Source organism: Pseudorca crassidens, chromosome 18 (assembly GCF_039906515.1).
Source record: "Pseudorca crassidens isolate mPseCra1 chromosome 18, mPseCra1.hap1, whole genome shotgun sequence".
Lineage (NCBI taxonomy): Eukaryota > Metazoa > Chordata > Mammalia > Artiodactyla > Delphinidae > Pseudorca > Pseudorca crassidens.
The window spans coordinates 55,658,240-55,680,511 of record NC_090313.1 but is presented as its reverse complement, the minus strand read 5'-3'; the positions used below and the strand labels follow the sequence as shown (position 1 = coordinate 55,680,511).

General features: G+C 37.8%; 1 protein-coding gene across 7 annotated transcripts in view; it reads left to right on the top strand.

Annotated features, from left to right (window-relative positions):
• VWA8 (von Willebrand factor A domain containing 8) overlaps window positions 1-22,272 on the top strand; it is a 369,572-nt gene that overhangs the window by 252,353 nt on the left and 94,947 nt on the right. For all 7 annotated transcript variants that reach the window (XM_067713438.1, XM_067713439.1, XM_067713440.1 and 4 more), the window contains exons 35-37: window positions 2,360-2,552; window positions 9,714-9,795; window positions 13,643-13,847. In XM_067713438.1, the coding sequence (XP_067569539.1) occupies window positions 2,360-2,552; window positions 9,714-9,795; window positions 13,643-13,847 (480 nt within the window). The remainder of the gene's footprint in view (window positions 1-2,359; window positions 2,553-9,713; window positions 9,796-13,642; window positions 13,848-22,272) is intronic.

Below are 22,272 nucleotides of genomic sequence, written 5' to 3'. Positions count from 1 at the left end.
ATATATCCCCCAGGCCACAAAGATACTGAATAAGGGATCTGGGATTTGTGCTCAAGGGTGACTGACCCTCAAACTATTAACAAAAGGGCATGTCATCTCTTATTAACTTTTTATAGCATTATCAAAGGCACCTAAATTATTATGAACTTATTATAACTCTCTTAACCTACTACCAGATGGCTACAAAAGCCGACAGCAAGTATCATAGTGAATCCTCAATAGTGAAACGTTAAAAGCATTTGTTTCGATATCAAGAGTAAGACAAGGATACGCACTACCACCACTTCTACTAAACATTGTTCTGAGCGTCTTAGACATGATCCATTAGAAATTTTTTTTACTACCGTGACTTTCCTCAAAATTAAAAACCTCCATTCTGTAAAAAAGACACTGTTAAGAGAATGAAAGGGCAGTCTACAGGCTGGGAGAAAATATTGGCAAATCACATGTCCAACAAAGGACTTGTATCCAAAATATATAAAGATTTCTTAAAACTCAAGAGTAAGAAAATAATCCAGTATAAAAAATGGGCAGAGTGGCCCATTATGAGGTGTCAGAGGTCAGAGGCTGAGCAGATGAGCAAGATATCTGTGGTGTGGGAGGGAGTAACAACTGGCGATTGGGAATCAAGTCCAGCCAGGATGAAGATGGTACCCCATGAAGGGGCAGCCTGGTGTGGGATGTGGGAGCCCGAGTAAGGTGAAGAGCTTGTTGATACATGCGCATAGCTCAGTGTGGGCTATCAGGCCAAGCAGAGTGAGGAGGGCATTGGCCTGGAAGGGAAAGTTAGTGGTGGAGATGGGAGATGAGTCATATACAGTGGGACTGAGCCAAAAAGTAAGTATATGAAGGGTAATGACGTCTAGGTTTCTCACTGTTAAAGAAGGGCGTTACAGATACAGAAGGAAAGGAAACTAGAGTGAGTCCTATAGTGGTTGGATTGGAATTGTGTGTATCTGGGTGAACTCATGGTTTTCAATGTATTTAAGTAGATATAGAAATAAAATCGGAGGTAAATGTATAAAAAAAAATGGGCAAAAGACTTGAACAGACTCTTTACCAAAGAGGATATATGGATGGTAATTAAGTACATGAAAAGATGTTCAACATCATTAGTCATTAGGGAAATGCAAAATAAAACCACGATGAGATACTACTATTGCCTATTAGAATGGCTTAAAAAAAATAAATAAATAAATACTGACAATACCAAGTACTGACAAGGATGCAATGCAAATGCAACTCTCACACATGTTTATGGAAGAGCAAGGGCAAACAATACCCAAGACATTTCTGAAGAAGAACCAAGAATGAAAAGCAGAGGTAGGGCTTCCCTGGTGGCGCAGTGGTTGAGAGTCCGCCTGCCGATGCAGGGGACACGGGTTCGTGCCCCGGTCTGGGAAGATCCCACATGCCACGGAGCGGCTGGGCCCGTGAGCCATGGCCACTGAGCCTGCGCGTCCGGAGCCTGTTGCTCCGCAACGGGAGAGGCCACAGCAGTGAGAGGCCCGCGTACCGCAAAAAAAAAAAAAAAAAAAAAAAAAAGCAGAGGTACTTGCCCTACTAAATTTCAAGGCTTATTATAAAGCTTTAGTAACTAAGACCACATGGTATTGGCCTAGGGGTAGAAAAATATACAGTAGAACAGAATGGAATGCCCAGAAACAGCTGCCTACATACATGAAACTTTTCTGATAACAGTGCTGATCAGTGGGCAAAGGTTAATGATATTTGAACAATTAGCTATCCATGTGAAAAAAAGATAAGCATGGAGCCCTGCCTCATACCACTCACAGAAATAAACTCCTGAGGGGTTGAGGAACTAAATGTGAAAGGCAAAACTTCAAAATGTTTAACAAATACATAGGAGAATATCTGTGATCTTGGAGTAGAGAAGGATAAATAGATATGTGGTAAAAATTTTAAGTAAAGCAAGAGAAAATAACACAAAATTTCAGAAGAATTGAAATCTAGGGAATATGAAAGAGAGGTGATTGAAAAGGGGCCTTCCAGGGGCTTGAGAAATACTGGTAATACTATTCCTTATGCCAGATAGTGGATGCTATAGTATATTTATTTATAGTTACTTAAATTACCTGTATTATTATATTCCCTCTTTTTAGCTATAATTCAAGATAAAAAATGTGTTGCATATTTCACACTTGTCTGAAAATTATGATTATTGATGAAGCAGCTCTCTTCTGTACCAAATTCAAAAAGGTTAAGGAATAATTTGATTTTCTTATATTTGTGAAATACAAGTTTACCACTGGTATCTGCTTAAAGGACTGCATTGTAAAAGTTGTGAATGTACTTTATAATACTTCAGTGCTTGAATTTCTCTCCTTTTTTTTTTTAGTCACCTAGTGAAGTTTATTCTTGGAAAAGGCCAACGTCTTTGCATAAATCGAGGGTCACTGATACATTCTATGGAGGGAAGAAGAAAATTGGAACTCCAAAGCAGAGCAATTGTGTGACGCTTTTGGATACTAATCAGATAGTCAGGATTTTGCCCCCAGGAGAAGTCCCTCTAAAAGATATCTACCCAAAAGGTAAGAAACTTACCAATTCCTATTTTATCAAGCTAGTCAAAGGTAGTTTGGTTTTGGTAGGGATATTTAACTTATCATTATCATTTTATATTTATGAATATGAATAATTATAACAGGGTTTAGTAACTAAAAAGACCTATATGTGCTCAGAAGGGTTTCACTAAACTTCTCATAGGAGTTTAAGACTTTTGCCTTAAACTCCTGTGTCTAAAGGCCAGGGACTTATGCAGCCTGATTCACTTACCAGAGCTCTGAAAGTCAACTTATGTTTATTACTGCATATCTTATGCCAGGTCCTGTGCTGATCACTTTTCCTTGTATAAATTCATTTAATCGTCAAATTCCCATTCTATCATTAATGTACTCTCAAGTTTATATGCAGGGAAACTGACTGAGAGGTAAAGTAACTTGCTGGGGTTCTCCCCAGCCGTGGTCAGCAGAGCCCAGATTTGCACCAAAGTCTTCCAACCCAAGGCCACAGCTACGCTTACTGAACCACACTGGCTTTCATCATAAAGGATAATTATAAAAATTTTTGATCATCGAGCCACTGATTATTATTTGCATCATAGTGGTAGTAATATTGTCCTGTGTTTACATTCATTATATTAGTGTGGACTTCATAAATATAATACTAAACACATTATAATAATCTGTTACTGGGTTTGAAAAGTCCTGGTTATATGATAATGTTAGAATTAGTTCCTTCCAAATAAATCACCATTTCCTTAGAATGTTTTTTATGGTAGAAGAGGCAGGTGAATACACTGACAATTGCAGTGCAGTGCTATAGGCATATTCACAAGGTGATATATAAACACAAAGGAGGAGCTTACAAGCCAGGCTTGTGATTCCGAGCTGACTCTTGAAAGATGAATGGGAGGGAATCAGATGAAGGAATTGTTCCAAGAAGAAAAAACCCCATGAGAAAGGTACAGAGGCATTACAGAGTACTCCAGGAGTTACAAGAAATTCTATACCAGAATTCAGTGCACCTTCATCCACCCAGAAACCAGTGGGTCAGCCCTGATGCTTCTCCCTCACCCTCCACATCATCATCAACCACCATGTCCTTTTGATACAACCTTAATATACCTTACATCCACCCACTTGTCTACAGTTGAGTTGCCAACATCCAAATCACCACCATCTTGAACTGGAACGCTGCAGTAGCACTCTGACAGAGTTCCCTCTTCCATTCTTCCCCCACCCCCCATTCTCCACACATCAGACAGAGTGTTGTTATTTAAGTATTTTATTGTTCTCATTTGTTCTTATTAGGGACCAGTTACACAGAGTAAAATTCATCCTTTTTAGTGTATGGTGCTGTGAGTTTGACAAATACATACAGTTGTGTAACCATCACCATAACTGACAGAGAACAGTTCCACCTCCCCAAAAACCTCCCCGTGCCACTCTGCCATCAAGCCTTCTGCCTTCCCCCAGACCCCCACTGATCTGATTTCTGTCCTTATTGATTTGCCTTTTCCAGAATGTCATATAAATGGAATCACACAGTATGTGGTCTTTTGAGTCTGGCGTCTTTCACTTACTATTATGTATTTGAGAATCATATATGTTGTGTGTACCAGTTGTTTGTTCCTTTTTCTTGCTGAGTAGTAGTCCATTGCGTGGATATACCACAGTTTGCTTATCCATTCACAAGTTGATAGATATTTGTATAGTTTCCAGTTCTGGGCAATAATTAATGAGGCAGCTATGAACATGTTTGCACAGATTTTTAAGTGAACATAAGTTTTTGCTTCACTTGGGTAAATATGTAGGAATGGCATTTTTATGTCATATGATAAAACTGCCCAACTGGTTTCCAGAAGAGCAATACCATTTTGCATTCCTGTCAGCAATGGTGAAAGTTCCAGTTGCTCTGCCACCTTTTCAGTGCTTGGTATTGTCAGTTTTTCACCATTCTAGCAGGTGTGTAGTGATAGCTCATTATGATTTTAATTTGCATTTTCCCTAGTGCCAAATGATGTTGAGCATCTTTTCATATCTATCTTCTTTAGTGAAACGTCTCTTCAAATCTTTTCCCACTTTCTGAATTGGATTACTTTTCTTTTTAATGATTTTTGAGTGTTCTTTATATATTCTAGATATAAGTCCAATATCGGATACATGCTTTCCAAACATTTTCTCCCATTTTGGTGAAGGGCCAAATCTCTCATGTTTTCTTCTAGAAATATCATATTTCTAGATTTTACACTTAGGTTTGTACTCCACTTTGAGTTAATTTTCTTATATGGCACAAGGTGTGGATTGAGACTCATCGTTTTGCGTGGGGATAGTCAATTGTTCCAGTACCATTTGCTGAAAAGATTGTCCTTTTTCTATTCAGTTGTCTTTGGACCTCTTCAGAAAATCAACTGACCACGTATGTGAGTCTGTTTATGGATTTTTGTTTGTGTTCCATTCATCTATATTGTGTTGGCCAAAAAGTTCGTTCGGGCTTTTCCATAACACCTTCCATAAGATGATACGGAAAAACCCAAACGAACTTTTTGGCCAACACAATATGTGTCTATCCTTTCACTAATACCAGACTCTCTAGATAAAGCAGAGAATCTTTGTCATCATCCACACTTCATTCATTTTCACTGCTGTACATACAGCACAGTCAGTTTATTCATCTGTTCTCTATTGGTACATGTTTACGTTCTTTACAATTTTTTGCTATTACAAGTATTCTTGTACCAGTCTCCTTGTGTATATGTGGGGAGTCTGTAGGGTATGTATCTAAGAGTGAAATTACCAAATTGTTACCCAAAGTTATTGTTCCAGCAGCATAAAAGATGAGGCTACTCTCCATCCCCATCTTCTCTTGCAAAGGTCAGACCTTTTATTGTGCACATCCTTGATTTCTAGTAAGTTTGAGTATCTTTTTATATGTTGCGATTTACTCTTCTGAAAATTGCCTGTTTATATATTTTTGCCATTTTTCTCTTGGTTGCTAGGAGATTTATTTATCCTCATTTTTTAAGGTAATGTTCCTTAAATATTCCAAATGTATAGAAAGTGCTTAGGTTAGTGTCTGACACAAAGGAATAATATTTTAAATACATTTACTTATTTATTTTTGGCTGCACTGGGTATTCGTTGCTGCGCACAGGCTTTCTCTAGTTGCGGCGAGCAGGGGCTACTCTTCGTTGCGGTGCGTGGGCTTCTTATTGTGGTGGCTTCTCTTGTTGCAGAGCACGGGCTCTAGGTGTATGGGCTTAGTTGCTCCGCAGCATGGGGAATCTTCCTGGACCAGGGCTCGAACCTGTGTTCCCTGCATTGGCAGGCAGATTCTTAACCACTGCGCCGCCATGGAAGCCCAGGAATAATTTTTTAAATGTGGGCTGTAAAAAAAAAATCCTAAGAGAATGGTAAAGGGAGATCTCAGGATGCTAGCTGTGCACAGGCCTAGGAATCAACCAGATTCCTAGGATTAGAAAAGTTGAGAAGATTTCAGGAGAGATGCCTCCAAGACAGTGAAGTTGATAAACCCAACTATTTGAACACATTAAGAAATTTTGACATAGGGAAAACTTCGAGGATGAATTTGTGCTAGGTACGTAAAAAAGTAAACCAACAACAAAGCATGATTATTAACTCCATGAAAAGAAAAAGCAATAATGCTATGACAAGGCATAGCTCAGCTGTAAAGAGCATTTATATAATCCTAACAACATAAGTGCTGGATGTTAATCTAATGAAAAATTTTCATATAAATGTACTGGGGGATGGGAAAAATGAGGTGGTAGGCAGGGGGAGGGGTATGTGAAGAGTTAAACTCTCATCTTACATGGTGAGAAGTCAATAAATAATGCCTAAAACTAAAACATGAAGACAGCACCATAAGGATGAAGGTGAATACCAAAGAAACAGCTTTAAGAAGTTGAAAGCATCTCTGGGAGCAGAACATGAGGGGTGAGAGGAGGAAAGTCAAGGCTGATGATTTTTTCCTTCCGTCTGTTTGACTCTTTAATCTATGTGCCTATAGATCTCTAATGATAATTCAAGCTAAATTAATCTTTTTAAAGTAAATAGAATCCCACCACCTGATTAGTCAGGAACTAATGCACATCAGCCTTTTATTAAAGAAATCAATAGCAATTGTAAAGGCTACTCTCCTGGTGGCTTTTACAGAGATGGTATAAATTGTGGTTAATGCAGATGGGGAGAGATTTACTTCTTTCTTCCAATCATTTTCCTTCTAGTTAAACATTAGGTTTTTTTTTTTTTACTTTAAATCATAGGCCTCAGCTCTTTAAATACAAAATAATGACTCTTGATTGAAAGCAGTGTACTGTTTTCTGAACTTTGAGTAAATTCAAAGATTTGGTATCAGCACAATCTCAGGGCACACATCACTCTTTTAATCTGTGAATACAGAAGTACATTTAACCTAGTAGTTAACAGAAGTACATCAAATTACATTGCTTGAAGGAGTGAATTTTTTATATAATTTCATCTTCCCTCTGAAAATGCTCTTGGTTACTTTGTCTGACGGTTTTTATACCCCCTCCTAACCTTCGCACTGTGCGTCTAAGCTGTCCCCACTCTATATGGGAACCGCGCACTAAATGCTGCAGCAGTGACTTCCCTTTAATCATTAGTGAACTAATCCTGAAATATTTATACCTCTCTTCGAAATCCACCTGGATTATAAATGTAATGGAAATTTTCTGAACCTCCATCCTCTCTACAGTTTTGAAACATTTAAAATGGATAGACAAGGATTTGGCTAAGTTTGGAGGGAAATCTGGCCACAGTTTTCACTTCCTTAATTCAATCATGTATTCTGAGCTGATTTATTTTCAAATCCGGAAACATCCATTCTGATAATTTTTCAAGCCTTGCCATTACCACCATCACTACCACCACCCTTAAAGTGCTTTATAGCCACAAATTGCCTTTTCTGATACGTGAAAATATGTTTTAGCGCAAGGAATAAAATTCTTGCTTTCTCCTTCCTGAAATAGACACAGCCATTATTGCATTTTCTCATCCTCTTTATGCCATGGAATTAACTTTGCACACTGAAAAAAAAGAAAGAAAGAAAGAAAGAAAGCTGTAGAAAGAAAGATACTTAAAATGTGTTGGCTTACTTTGCTTTCTCAGGCAGTCTAAAAGCACTGGTGGCGGTAGCTCAGTCTAATACTACTACTTGTGAAGAGGAGAATGCGTCTAAGTGGCAGGCCAGATGCAGCTGGCTAGCTAGGCAGCGCTAGTGATCCCAACCGCTTCAGTAACTCATCATTTTTGGCAAAGAACCAGGGTCTATAAGTAATTCAACCCACTTCAGTTAGGTGCTAGCTGCAGGAACTGTCAAAAATGATATATGGTGCAAAACTTTGTCCAAGACTGACCTTATATCCCAGGCAACGTTTCCAATGCAGGCGGTGCATGACTTACGATAAGCATGTTGGCTTTGTACAAATGGCTATCTGAGGATGGCCAATTCAGCTGGGTGGTCGGGTTACCATAGTAACTCTCCTTCCTTACTCTCTGCTGTCCGTGGACATCACTTTCCCTTCCTCCTGCCCCCTTTTGCCCTCTGGGACCACTCCGTGCCTAGCTCTGCAGCTCATACCTGGCCCCAGGGCTGTGATTCCCACCCTAGAATCCTTTCGAAGTCCCTAAAGGCTCACAATGATTTAAAAAAAAAAAAGGAGCTTTCCTCTTTATGCTGTGGGCTCCTCAGACAAGGCAGGAACCACACACATCTCTTTCCTGTGTATCCCCAATGCTTCGTATAGTGTCTGGTGCAAAGTAAGCTCGATCACGTTTGTTGAATAAATAAGAGATATATTGAGGTTTTCAGATGGCCTACTCAAAAAACTTCAGCTGCAAACATGAAATTAAAATGCCAAGTTTCTTATTTTTTGTAAACTACATTGGATAAATTCAATGTGGACATTCCGGATATCTCATTCTAATCAGAAATTATAATAAGAGGTAGACAACAGACAAAATTCTTTAAGAGTATGGGTTCTTTGTAGGGGGATTTTTTTTTTAAAGAGACATTGGTGGCCAAGATTTTGTAAAATAAGGCATTTTTAAATTGCTGCCCTACGGTCAGCTCAGGTAGGATCTTTGTGGAGCGGTGGGCAGAGCAGAGATCTTAAAGCCAGAAGAAAGGCCTGGTTTTGAAAGCCTTCTCTGTCTATCACTCTCCAGGCAAGTCCCATTATTGCACCACCTCTGTTAAGTCTCTACTTCCTCATCTCTCAAACAGGAATCCAAGGTCTTTGTTGTTGTCAGTGTTAAAAACACTATCTACAAAGACTAAGCAGTGTTCCTGATGCAGTGTTCCTGACACAGTGGTGGCAGCTGGTGATGATGAGCATGGTGGTGGTACTCAGGGCTTTGGGGAAAAAGTCAATAAACACCTGGAATTTGCTGGGAAACAACTCTAGAATTGGAGTTGAGGACTCTGTCCCCCCATATCTCATCACCCTCTCCTTCCCCGCCTTTTCATATTCTTCGTGACCCAGAGTCCTCGCCCCACTGCTCAGTCCTCACCTCACCTTTTCTTGTCTTGAAGGGTCCTAATAATAACAGCCACTGTGGGTGGAGCAACTACTAATTGGGTGCAAATAATGTTTATGATGCTCAGATGCTGTTGTTATCCCCATTTTACAAATGGTGAAGGCAGGTCTCAGAGAACTAACTTGGCCAGCGTAAAACATAGTTAGGAAATATCAGAGCCAGGATTTTCTACCAGGCCAGTCCAGTTTCAAAGTAGGTGCTGATTCCACTGTGTTATACCGTCGTCGTTGTGATTTCCTGGGAAGGAAAAAGAGAATTCAAATGATGAAATATTTTCAAATAAACTGTAAGTGCTAAAATAAAACATTGACCCATTTGGGGAAGCTATCAAAGAAAATGAAAGGAATTTAGGTAATGCTCTTGACAGTAAAGAATCACTAACATGCATCTATTTCACAGTCTCTGTAGTTCCCTGACAAAAACATAATTCTGAGAGTCTAGCCTCAAGGCTGGAATTGGCCAGCGCAGGACCTTGTCAAGTGGGTCCCAGAGTTCTGCTCTACGCTCTAAACTTCATTCCACTTTTAGCAGCATCCATGCTTTCTTTAGGTCCTATTTTTGTATCATGCAGTAATTTAACCCTCGGCTCATGTCTTGACTTGTTTGCAGATGTTATCCCTCCACAAACAGCTGGTTATATAGAAGTCACTGATCTCCAATCAAAGAGACTCCGATACATCCCTATTCCTGGGTAATCTGTTTTCACCTTTGTTCTTAGCTTGTGTGTCAGATTAAAAAAATGAGTGAATTCTTATCGTGTACTCTGAATAAATGTGTGCTTTTTGCTTCCTTAAATAGCAAGCTCTTTTTTGGTTTTTTCAATTACAGTTGGTTTATATCTTGCTGTCCTGCATTCCTTTTTTTTTTTTGGGCCATGCCGCATGGCATGCGGGATCTTAGTTCCCTGACCAGGGATCAAACCCATGCCCCCTGCAGTGGAAGCACGGTGTCTTAACCACTGGACTGCCAGGGAAGTCCCTGTTCTGCATTCTTTACTGCCATTTTTATTTTCATTCTGGAAAAATGTTCAAATGTTACCTAGGTATAAGTCTAACAGCCTTCAAGCCTTCATTTTTCCTTTTTGATCTGTCCTAATGATAAATTTTTTTGAAACAGCATTTTTTAGTACAGCAAAACTCTTCATATTTATTAACTCCGTATATTAGTTTTCTGAGGTAAATGTATTCAAGATGTCAAAGGAATTTAAATAGCATTGGTTTAATATTGTTTTTAAATATGTAACTGAGCATCTACCATTGTGAAGGCTGTACGGTAGACAAAGGATTCCAGAGATTTGGAATGGAGCTCGTTACCACTGGCTGCCTTTATTACTGTTCAGCAGTGGAAGCAAAGCATTCGAACTAACTAGACTAAGGGTATAAAAGGAGAAGCAATGATGCTCCATCTCTCCCTTGACAGACACATGTGTCCTCACCTGTAGCCCATCCCTTTCTGGATGCATCCATGCCCGATCTCCCTTTCTCATCCTAAGCGTGTGCCTGCTTTTGTATAGACTGATGTACATCCCCTCCTAACATGTACTCCCTCACAGGCAACTGAGGCCTCACAACACAGTGGTTAAAGGCTCACCCAAAATCCTGGGGAAAGGAGCCTGGAGAGGCTTCCAATGTCAGAGGAAGGCCAGCTACCCCTGTCAGTCACCCAGACGTCACCAGACCTCCTGTTGACCCACGCCTCCAACTCCCAGGAGAAAATTGCTCAGCGTGACAGTACAAAATAACTCAGAAACACAGTTTCATTTCTTAGGACCTTTTAGGCAGGTCCGAGAAATATGAAGAATAAAAGTATTATCCAAAGAAATAGATTTACTTGTTCCAACATATATAAGAATGTCTTCCTGGAACATCTTAATGTGTCAGTTTAATGAAAAATAGCTTTTCGTCATTTGGGGGAATTTCTTATTCCATTGTATGTTCATTAAAACATACTATTAGGGCTTCCCTGGTGGCGCAGTGGTTGAGAGCCCGCCTGCCGATGCAGGGGGTGCGGGTTCATGCCCTGGTCCGGGAAGATCCCACATGCCGCGGAGCGGCTGGGCCCGTGAGCCATGGCCGCTGAGCCTGCGCGTCCGGAGCCTGTGCTCTGCAACGGGAGAGGCCGCAACAGTGAGAGACCCGCGTACCGCAGAAAAAAAAACACATACTATTAGTTCAAGTAGCAAAAGAAAAGAACACCTTTTTTTTTTACATTTCTAAAGCATGATGATTTTTTTCAATATTTCTCTTAATTTCTCCCTAATTGACCCTAGCTTTTTATTTCAGTGCTTTTCTCTGTTAACTTTCTGTATGAACCATATGTTATACCTGCCATAGAAGTAACATCTGGAAGGGCAGGTATATATATTCAGCCAGTGCCAGCTGATCACCATACTTCATTCATTTAGTGCTGTGCTGTCCAATAGAAATAGAATGTCAGCCATATATGTAATTTTATGTTCTTAGTAGTCACATTAGAAAAGTAAAAAAAGAAACAGGTGAAATTACCTTTAATAGTGTTTTATTTAACCCATTATATTTAAAGTATTACTGTTTTGAAATGTATTTAATATAAACATTTTAATAATACTTGACATTCCTTTTTTCTTCTGCATCTTTGAAACCCAGTATGTATTTTACATTTACAGAACATCTCAATTTGGACTTGCCATATTTCAAATGCCATGTGGTTTAGAGTCTGTTCATTATCAGTATATCCTGAGTTTCTCTTGAGATTAACTGTTGCCGTTTTTGGCATATATGTAATCCAAGGGAACAACCCATCTGGATTTCAGTTTTGTTGCTGGTTGCTTAAATTTAGTATTTTGCTAGATAGCAGGAATTTTCCATTTGATGGCTAACTTCCAATAATAGAAAACACAGTAAAACTATATGTGACTGCAGGGCCAAAATGAATACATCACTTTCACTCTCAGTAAAATGTGAGTATTATTCCTCAAATTTTTGTATTATTTGCATTTGTAAAATGATACTACTTAGCTCTGATATACAGGAGTATATAAATCTGGGCTTCACTCTACTATAATTCTATGTATTCCTTAAAGACTTTGTTATCATATATAAAGGGAATGTGCATTTTTTTTAAAAAGGTGAAGAAGAGATTCTAGACCTGGCGTGCAAGTTGTAGCAAATATGTGATATCTTCAAGCACATTTTTGACATACTGAAGAAATTGCCCCTGTAAGTTTAAAGTTTCATGGTGGAGAGTTAAATAAGCAACCAGTAGGTACTGTGCTCAATAGAATCATTCATCTTGAGCACTTGTGGCAGAGTTTTAAACATCGTAGGTGGACAAATTTCATTACTCTGAGTACCCTTTTACTTCACCATCTGTACCTACTAATGCTTTTCCTAAGGCAAATATTTTTTGAGAGAGCACCATGAGATGAATCCTGTATTATATCAAATGTTATCTTCGTTGAGTCCTTCTAGTAGTTCTGAAACACTTCTTCCATCCTACTGTTTTTGTTCTCTTCATATAAACATTTTCTAAGACTTCCATGTTCCACAACGGCTGGCTTTGTCACTCTGTGTTTAGTATCTACTAAGGCAGACTGATAAAAAGGCTAAAGTCGCCTTGATCTATTCTTTAGTCTATTATAAGAATTTACCCACTATGTAGTAGTTTTGTGGTTTTAACAGATCTACATTGATAGTGTATTATGTTTTTATTATCTGTTAGATCATCCCTTTAGACCATTTATTTCATACAGAAAATATCAGATGTATTTAGAGAGCCAACACTGGTAATTAGAATTTATAATCTGTGTTTCTTTTGTGTAGTGAAAGCTATACTGAGGTAAAGGAAGTGTGCAGTTGACTCTTATAGGTGAAAGTTGCATTCCTAGAAATGACTATTTCTGATATATAATATCAGAAATAGGTATATGTATGAAATATATAATACAAGAAATATATAAATTCTTTATTATAAATCCTTATAACTTTCTAAGTTAGAAAAGGCAAAATATTAAATATAAATGCAATTAAAGCACATAAACAAGACATTAGTTTCAGCACTGACCTTAGACCCCTAAGGAGTGTGTCCAGCGCTGAGGGTATGTGAGGTGTCAGTTGGTGTAGAGTTTCTTTCTTCCTGACAGTGAAGGCTAATGTCATCCAGGATCTACAAATACAGGAATATGTAAATAACCAGTAAATAACTATGTATTTTTTCCTTACATGTGGATCTGTTGGTATCTTATCTTTTAATTGTGCTTACTATTAGAATGTTTTTTTTAAAGCATTACTTTTCTTACTGAAGTATAGTTAATTTACAATGTTGCGTTAGTTTCAAGTGTAAGCAAAGTGATTCACGTATACATATATATATATATTCTTTTTCAGATTCTTTTCCATTATAGGTTATTACAAGATATTGAGCATAGTTCCCTGTGCTGTACAGTAGGTCCGTGTTGTTTAACTATGAGAATTCTTTGTAGGAAGTTTAATGAACCTAAATCAGGTTAAACTAACTTCATTACCTGGACTTCACTGGTTGAACACTGATTTCTTTTGCAGATCAGACTCTCTCTCACCATATACCACGTGGCTATCTACTATCTCAGACACAGATGCACTGCTGGCTGAGTGGGGCAAAGGTGGCGTTGTCACTGTTGACATGGGAGGTCGCATCCGGCTTTGGGAAACTGGACTGGAACATCTGCAGCGGTCACTCATGGAATGGAGAAACATGATTGGACAAGAAGGTGACAGACTTATGCAGGTACCATTTGAATTGACCTTACCTCTTAAGGGTACACATTCAGTTATAAATTCATTCATTTAGTCGCAAATGCCACAGTCGTGGAAACTCCCGGCCCAGTGACTCAAATGTAGTTTACTTAAATAGCTAAAATAATTTTGGGACTCATAACAGAAAAAGACAGATCTATCCTTCTAGATAGTTAAAAAGTAAAAATGTGCCTTTTTTGTCTGTCAGTGCTTAAATATATAGGTTCCTCACCTCACAACATGCAAATACAATTATCAACTTTTATTTTTTAACCTTAAGCATTAATCAGTTTCCAGCACCACCTTTGCATCTGTTCTCACTTCTGCCATTGTCGTCAGCATCGCCCCATGCTACCAAGGAAACAGAAATACTGAGCATCTAAAACGCAGCACATTAGTATAAGGCCAAAACGTTTAGACCAGAGAAGAGAAGAAGAATTATGCATCCAATAGAGATGTGTTTTTACCAACCTCCTTATTTCCAGAGAATGGAAGTTTAGCAGTCATAATAAGTAGACCCAACCCCGCACTAGCAAGAAATATGGGAACAGGTCACCACAGAGGGAGGAAGCTCCACAGCTCCAGAAATGGCTCAGTCACCAGCTAATCTAGTTGCTGTCTGGAACTAATGTGAGCAGTGAGGAACGCTGTGTACCCATAAATGCTAAACCGAATTGTAAAAGGATTTATTTTATTTGTAATTTATTTATTTTAACCTTCAGAGGAAAACTTCTTTGTTTACATTTCATTTTTATCCAGCAAAAAGAAAGGTAGGTTCCTGCCAACTGTGTTGCTCTTGTAAAGAACCAGTTAACAAGATAAGAAATTTCTACAAACTACTCCATTGATATCTGATTAATAATTACTATTTTCTGTGGTTATTTTTGTGATATTCCTTACAGGAGAAATATATGTGTGTGTGTGTGTGTGTGTGTGTGTGTGTGTGTGTGTGTATTTGTAAATGAGTAATACATATTCCTAGATTATAGGAACATCTTGAAAATCGCAAACCAATATAGGCCAGCAGCCCCAAATCCTTTTGAAAGGGTATGAGTATATTAATTTAATTAAGCTAAAACAAATGTATTACTCTAAAATGAACATGTCATTAAGTGGATCTATCACAGTAACAGACTGAATGTTGGTCACTATCCATGACAGTAATTAGAAAATTAATTAACTATGGTTCTGCTTCTTTCATTATTCTGAAGATTAGTTTCTTCTCCCTTTGAATTAAGCTCCTCTTTTCATTACAGTAATTGATGCCTAATAGTAAATACTATTGTGTTTGAATTTCTTATATTTTATTTCAATTTCTCATGTGTTATAACAAGGTTATAACAATTAAGTTTATCTTTCACAACAGAACTTTTAAAAGGAGTGTCACTCATGATTTTGATAACGGGTCTTCACTGGTACAAAAATTAACCCCTGTTTGTATTTTAACCATGTAACTCTCCTCTTCCCAGTGACTTTCCTGCCTCTGTTGTACATCGCTGTATCTCCAGCCCTTAGCATGATGATTGGTACACAGTAGACAGATATGCTTGTTTATACTCATATATACGAAATTGAAGCTTTTTGACAACAAATGGATTCTTTTAACTGTCTCAGTTTATCAGTTGTAACTGAATAAGTATTGAATGAATATATATAGTTTCTAAGTTAGAAATGAACAGAAATATAGTATCTAACATCTCAAAAATAATCAAAATACTCTGCTATATTATACAAGGCAGTATCTGATCCTTCTACAAACCAAACATTTTCTAGGAAATGTGTAACTTTATGTCTCCAGTTCAAAGTGCAGCTATAATAGAAATAACTTATTCAGTAATAAAGTTACATAATTCAGAATTGAATGATAGTTCCATTTGTAAAATTAGAACATTAGAATGTTATCTAACATTCTCCTTCCATCTCTGATGTTTCTTGATCCATTTTGTTGATATTGAAAATATACACTTACACACATACTCAAACTTTGGAGCAAATTATGAGCATATATCTTTATGTCTAAACAGACAGAATTCATTGTCCACGTAATCTGCCGTTGTTGTAATTTTTGGTCACATCTCTCGTCTTCCTTCTCACTGCTTGGTAAATAATGAGACAGCATACTGAATTGCTTTTATTTAGACCAGCTTATGTTACTATTTACAAGTAGCTTGTACAACCAAATCTAAATAGGAATCATTCCAGGAGCAATGGTAATAACAAGCAAAAATGTGTCTTTTACAGCTACCTTCCTAATCAGTCCCTCGACCTACTCCTCATTTATGGACCCTTTATTCAACATTGGTTTGCTCCTGATCTGGGCTCTTGGAAAATACCTTCCATAGAAGTGCTGAGAAAAGAGAATAGGTTCTCAGTACCATACTTATCACTTGCTGACTGCCAGCAGCTTCCCTGTCAATGGCAGAGTAACCTGATCTCCATCTAGTGGCCAAATGGACTTACTTTACATCATAGAAATTAAAAGGCCTGGTTTACACTCCAGTAGTTTGAGGCAGCCTCAGACCTGCTGTTAGGGGAGGTTTATACAAGCCTCTTCAGCGGTTCCTATTGGTCGTGAGATGATCCTTTAGGTCAACAGTGAAGGCCAGGCAGAAAGTCTGCCATGCCATTCACCACTTATTGACCCCCATCTTTCCCTGATCCCTTTGCCTGGTGTCAAAAGAACTGTTTTATCTTTAGATAAACTCTGTCAGTTACATGTTTTATCCCTATCCTTTATGACTTTGCTACATTTCAGCCTTCTTGAGGTATTAGCTTTGAAGCCATTGTTGCTTTGAATTTTTGTTTTTGTTTAATGTATTCATTGATAGTTTTCTTTAATGAGTACAGCTTGCAAGAGAGTTTTGTTGTTGTTGATGTTGTTGTTGTTGTTTTTTGGTACGCGGGCCTCTCACTGTGGCGGCCTCTCCCGTTGCGGAGCGCAGGCCCAGCAGCCATAGCTTACGGGCCCAGCTGCTCCGCGGCATGTGGGATCCTCCCGGACCTGGGCACGAACCCGAGTCCCCTGCATCGGCAGGCAGACTCTCAACCACTGCGCCACCAGGGAAGCCCAAGAGAGTATTTTTTGAGCTTCATGTAAAATGTGTTCATTAATTTTACATGCTTTGATAGGAACATGTGTTTTTCTTATAGTAAACAACTGTAACAACAAACTCGAAGTGTCACTGTAACTGTAGTCTAAGAACCCATTATTAAGAATTCATATTTACTACTTTTAGACTCGGTATTTTCAGAAGCACAGGTTAATTATAAGCAAAATTTTTCTGACTAGGTTTTATAGTGTTCTCTATAAAGCATAGTTTTCATATTTTTATTTAGTTACATTTGGATTCCTCCCAAGAAGGCTACACCACAGTTTTCCTCAGAAATCAAATCATCTTCTCTAAAAAGCTCCTGGTGACTCTTCTTGTGGGAGCAAAAAGGCTAAAAGGTTAGAGTTTTCAAATATTATTGTCTAATTACAATAAACTAATCAGAAACTAAATCCTTCATATATTACTCGTAGAATCTCTTCGAGGCCTTTGAATAATACTTCCTTAACTATATACTTTAAAACTTGACAGAATCTTTGAAACAATGTGGGACTGGAACTTATTGATCCTTATAATTAAGATAGTGCCTGGTACACAGTAGATACGGTAAATATTGAAAATAGAGAGAGGCATAGACAAAAATACATAGAAAAGATAACCAGTTTATCCTAAGCACCTCTAATCTTTCAAAGACGATATTCTAGGAATATGAGGAAATGTCATTTGCTGTACTTTGGTAACTAGGCCTAGCCTTTTCTTTAACTACACATCCAACGCTTACGATTTTTTAAGAATGTTAAGGCCCACTTCCAGTTTTGGAAACCACAAGATTATTTAATTGGTACTCTATTAGTAAATTCAGTTTTTGACTCCACAAGCTACATTATCTCCAGATCTTCTGTGAAAGTTTGCAATTCTTTGTTCTTCTTAAGGAGCATAGTTCACTCTTGTACTTCACTCTTAGCTTTGCTCAGCAATTCTGAAAACACTTAACAGTCTGATTAAGTGGCTCATTGTTGTAGAGTGATACACATTTTATAGGACTGTTATATGTACATATATCTTTGGGAATCTTCCTTGGCCCAGAAAGGCAATACTTCTTAAAATTTATGTTTATAATTTCCCACCATATCTCTTAGTGATATATCAGTAGAAGTGGTTTTCATCAAGATGGTCTAGCTATTTGCCTACGTGGTAACACTTGGGCAATGCCTCTAATGATTTTTTCCTTTGTTTATTGCTGTTAGAGAAATCCCAACCATAGAAATTCATTTTGAATCTAGACTTTGAATAAGGTTTTCAGGCTTACCTAATGAAAATGCAAGATCCCCTGGAGACTGTACTACCCAGTAGTGTGCTGACAGCCCAGCTCTCTGGCAGGTGGGGGGCAGTTTACAATGTTTGCCAGTTTTCAAGATGTAAATACTCCCTCCATGGCTGATTTAAAGCTACCAGAGGTTAACAATCTACTCACAAAGTCTCTGAATATTTAGCAAGCATCTCTCGCAAACTAGTACAATCCGCTTCCAGCATGCCCCTGGCTTGATTAAGCCTTTAACTAACTCCCCAAGGAGAATTATGACAGTTACCAGACTGCACGGTCCTTCAGAAATAAGACAATGGAAATGTGGTTAAGAAGAGAGAAAGGCAAAAGAAAAGGGAAAGAGGTACTGAGAACACAGATAAGATGGTGTCATGATATCTCTGGGAGATGTGGAAGCCTACGGTTGTCCCAGTTACAGATTAGCAATGCTCTTCTTGAACAAAGAATTCAGTTTGAGCAAAGAATTGGAGAGAAGTCTATACTCAAGTGGGATAACACTCATGGGTACGTGCATAAGGGCCTTCCTTCCTATAAACTCTTTCAGAAGGAAATTGCCAGTCGATTTTTACATTCCTCCAGAAGTAATGCTTCCATTGGATCACAAATTTGTCAGTAATTGCTAAATGTAACTAAAATTAAATCAGCAACCACCTTCCCAAGACAAGCAAATCAACAAGTTTATGAGTTTAAAGAGGCCATGAGTTTTCATTAAACTTTTGTGCATATCCAACAAAAAAGATAACCATAAAAATTATGAAAATCATGGGTATTAGAGTTTTAAAGTAATATTAAAAATAGAAATATCATTTAGCTTTTACATTTTAGAAAAGGCCTAAACTTAGGTAATTGCTTTTCAAATCATCAGCGGCAGAAATATTTCAACTCTTTTCTCTCATGACAGACCTTAAGATCATTATTTTATATACTATATCCTCATTGCATACTGCTTGACAATATAATCAGCAAGTAAAGAAGTAATCTTAGTAATATTTATTTAAAGTATAAGGAAAACAAATTAATTCTGTAATATATCAGTTATAAATTGAGATATCAAATGCAACGAATATGTTGACAGTCAATGGCTCTAGAATTTTTGTGGTTCTAAGCTCATTATGTATATAGTTATGTATAATCAACACATTACAATGGCTATAGAAATAAAACCTTGCTGTTATATTTATAGAGAAAATTGTAATTTTATTTATAAGCGGTATAGCCTATTGTTTAAGAGCATGAAATTTTAAGTGGTCAAACCTAGGTTCAAATCCACGTACCACTTTTTAAGTGATCTTCGGCAAATTACTCATTCTTTCTAATTTTCACTTTCCAGTCGTAATATAAAGACAATGCCATTGTACTTTACAAGTTGTCATAAGAATGAAATGCATTCATACTTGGCACAAAGTATTTAGTAAGCAAATAAAAATTAGAAACTCAGAAGTTAGGTAATATTGGGCTACAGAATTCTTTAACACTTACATGGAAACAAAACCAAATTAAAAGGAAGCAGTGTTACCCAAACACCTAATATTACATCATGACCCAGTGAGTTACATAATTCATCATCTGTCTTAGTGTTGAAAGTGAGCTTTGCTTATAATCCTGTTTAGGAAAAGTTTTGTCAGGCCCAAAAAAGGAATTGAAAAAATGGTCTGGGCCTAAACTTGTCAGCTTGAAGAAAAGCAGGAACTCAATGATAGGACAATTGTCAGCCGAGGATTATAGTGTTTAGCCTTATTCAAAAGACAAATGAGAACAGGACCAAAAAACACACAGTGAAATATGCATCATCTCTAGCCTGAGTCCTGAGAACGGTAAAGAGCAAGCCAAACTTGGAGCTGTCTTTCCTAGTTTTTCTGTATACCGTGTTCTTTTGTCTCTATAACATTCTACAAATGTCTCTCTTTTTATTTTCTGTTTCCTTACAAGGTCAGGCCACAAGTGCCATCTCTAACCTCTCCCTTTTAATAGTTCCACCCATTCTTACATTTATTTATTTAATTAACATTCGTTGATCACCTAGACTCACTAGGATAAAGAAATAAATAAGAGACAGATACAGACCCAGGGAACTTACAGTCAAGGAGCACTATAACCAAATAAACTACGGTGCAGTGTGGTGAAGAAAGTGATGGAAGCGTGATTAAGGGACCGGAGGACAGCAAAGAATACTTAACTCTATCTTTGGAAGTGGTTTTAAGATAAAATAATACCTGAATCTGGTTTTTACGGAAGGGGAAAGGGACTCCTGACAAATCGAATACAGGTTTAGTTTTGCCTCTTACCAAAATCCCAGTAAGAAAACAATAAAGGATCAAAAAAGGTACAAAACCACAAGGACAAAGAGAATTAGAGATGCAACAACACTTTGGAGGATTAAAAAATACATGTGTAGGTGATGACCGAGTTAGTGACTGGAGAGAACTAAAACCCTAAAATTCCTCCGGGGGGGAGACGCAAGCTTTACTCTGTGGAAGCCCATAAAGCATCAGGACTTGAAGACACCATGTTCCAAAGAAGGTTAGAGTACAGGGCAGCACTGAAAATTGGCAGATTAGTTGAAAGCCCCTATAGAGGCCATTTAGAAATACAGATTTTCTCCTCCATCTTATGCAGCTGGTCAGCCAGCTCTCCTCTGCCCTTGCAAGAGACGGGAGCCACAATGGAGATCTGCACAGTTTAAGACAGGAGTGAGACCATATAGCCAACAAGAAGATAAAGTGAAAGTCTCCTTTCCTTATTTAGATCGCATGAAGCTGGCATCCATATTTATATCCCTTAAGCAGGAGATTGGGAAAAATCCTTTCTGGAAACTGACATGCCCAAGAGAAAAGCCTTTCTTTTTTTCACTTTTTTTTTTTAAGGAAAATATTTTTTTATTTGTTTCCTTATCATTTTGAGTCAATATACACAAATAATACAGTCTGTAGGATGAAACAATCATTTTTGAGATACATTAAGTTTATAAGGAGATAAGTAAAAATGTACTAACATACAAAATTACATTAAAATTAGTACATTGCTTATCCATAGGAAAGCTTGTATCCTATCAAGTGATTTTTTTTAAATTTTTATTTGAGTATAGTTGATTTACAATGTTGTGTTAGTTTCAGGTGTACAGCAAAGTGAATCATTTATAAATACACATATATCAGGCTTCCCTGCTGGCGCAGTGGTTGAGAGTCTGCCTGCCGACGCAGGGGACACGGGTTCGTGCCCCGGTCCGGGAAGATCCCACATGCCGCGGAGCGGCTGGGCCTGTGAGCCATGGCCGCTGAGCCTGCATGTCCAGAGCCTGTGCTCCGCAACGGGAGAGGCCACAACAGTGAGAGGCCCATGTACCGCAAAAAAACAAAAACAACAACAAAAAAACCCAAAATAAATACACATATATCCACTCTTTTTTAGATTCTTTTCCCATATAAGCCATTACAGAGTACTGAGTAGAGTTCCCTGTGCTATACAGTAGGTCCTTATTAGTTATCTATATAGTAGTGTGTATATGTCAATCCCAATCTCCCAATTTATTCCTACCTCCCCCTACCCCCAGTAACCATAAGTTTGTTTTCTACATCTGTGACTCTAGAGAAAAGCCTTTCTGATGCTGACATTTGGAAATTTCTCCCTACTAGTCTTACAAGAAGACCCACTTGTTGGCAAGCCCTACTTTATGCAAAAACAAAAAACAAAAATTTCAATCTACTTTTTAATGCCTTATTCTTAAATATTAATGGATAGCCTCTTATATAAAAGATGGAAATCAAAACAAATGAACAGAGAAATAGAGATGATACAGAAAGCAGAAAAGCATTTCACAAAGTGATAATTGATATTCTCAGAGAGGTAAGAGAAAATATTATAAAACAGAAACATAGTGCTATTTTAACATAGTAACCTTCAAAGATTAAGAAAGATCTCTTGGAAATTAAAAAGTAGTAGCAGAAATAAATTAATAAAAGGGATTGGACATTAGGGAACTCTCCCAAAAGACAAAGAAATTGAAAATAGAAGAGAGAAGATAAGTCTTATCTGACTAATAAGAA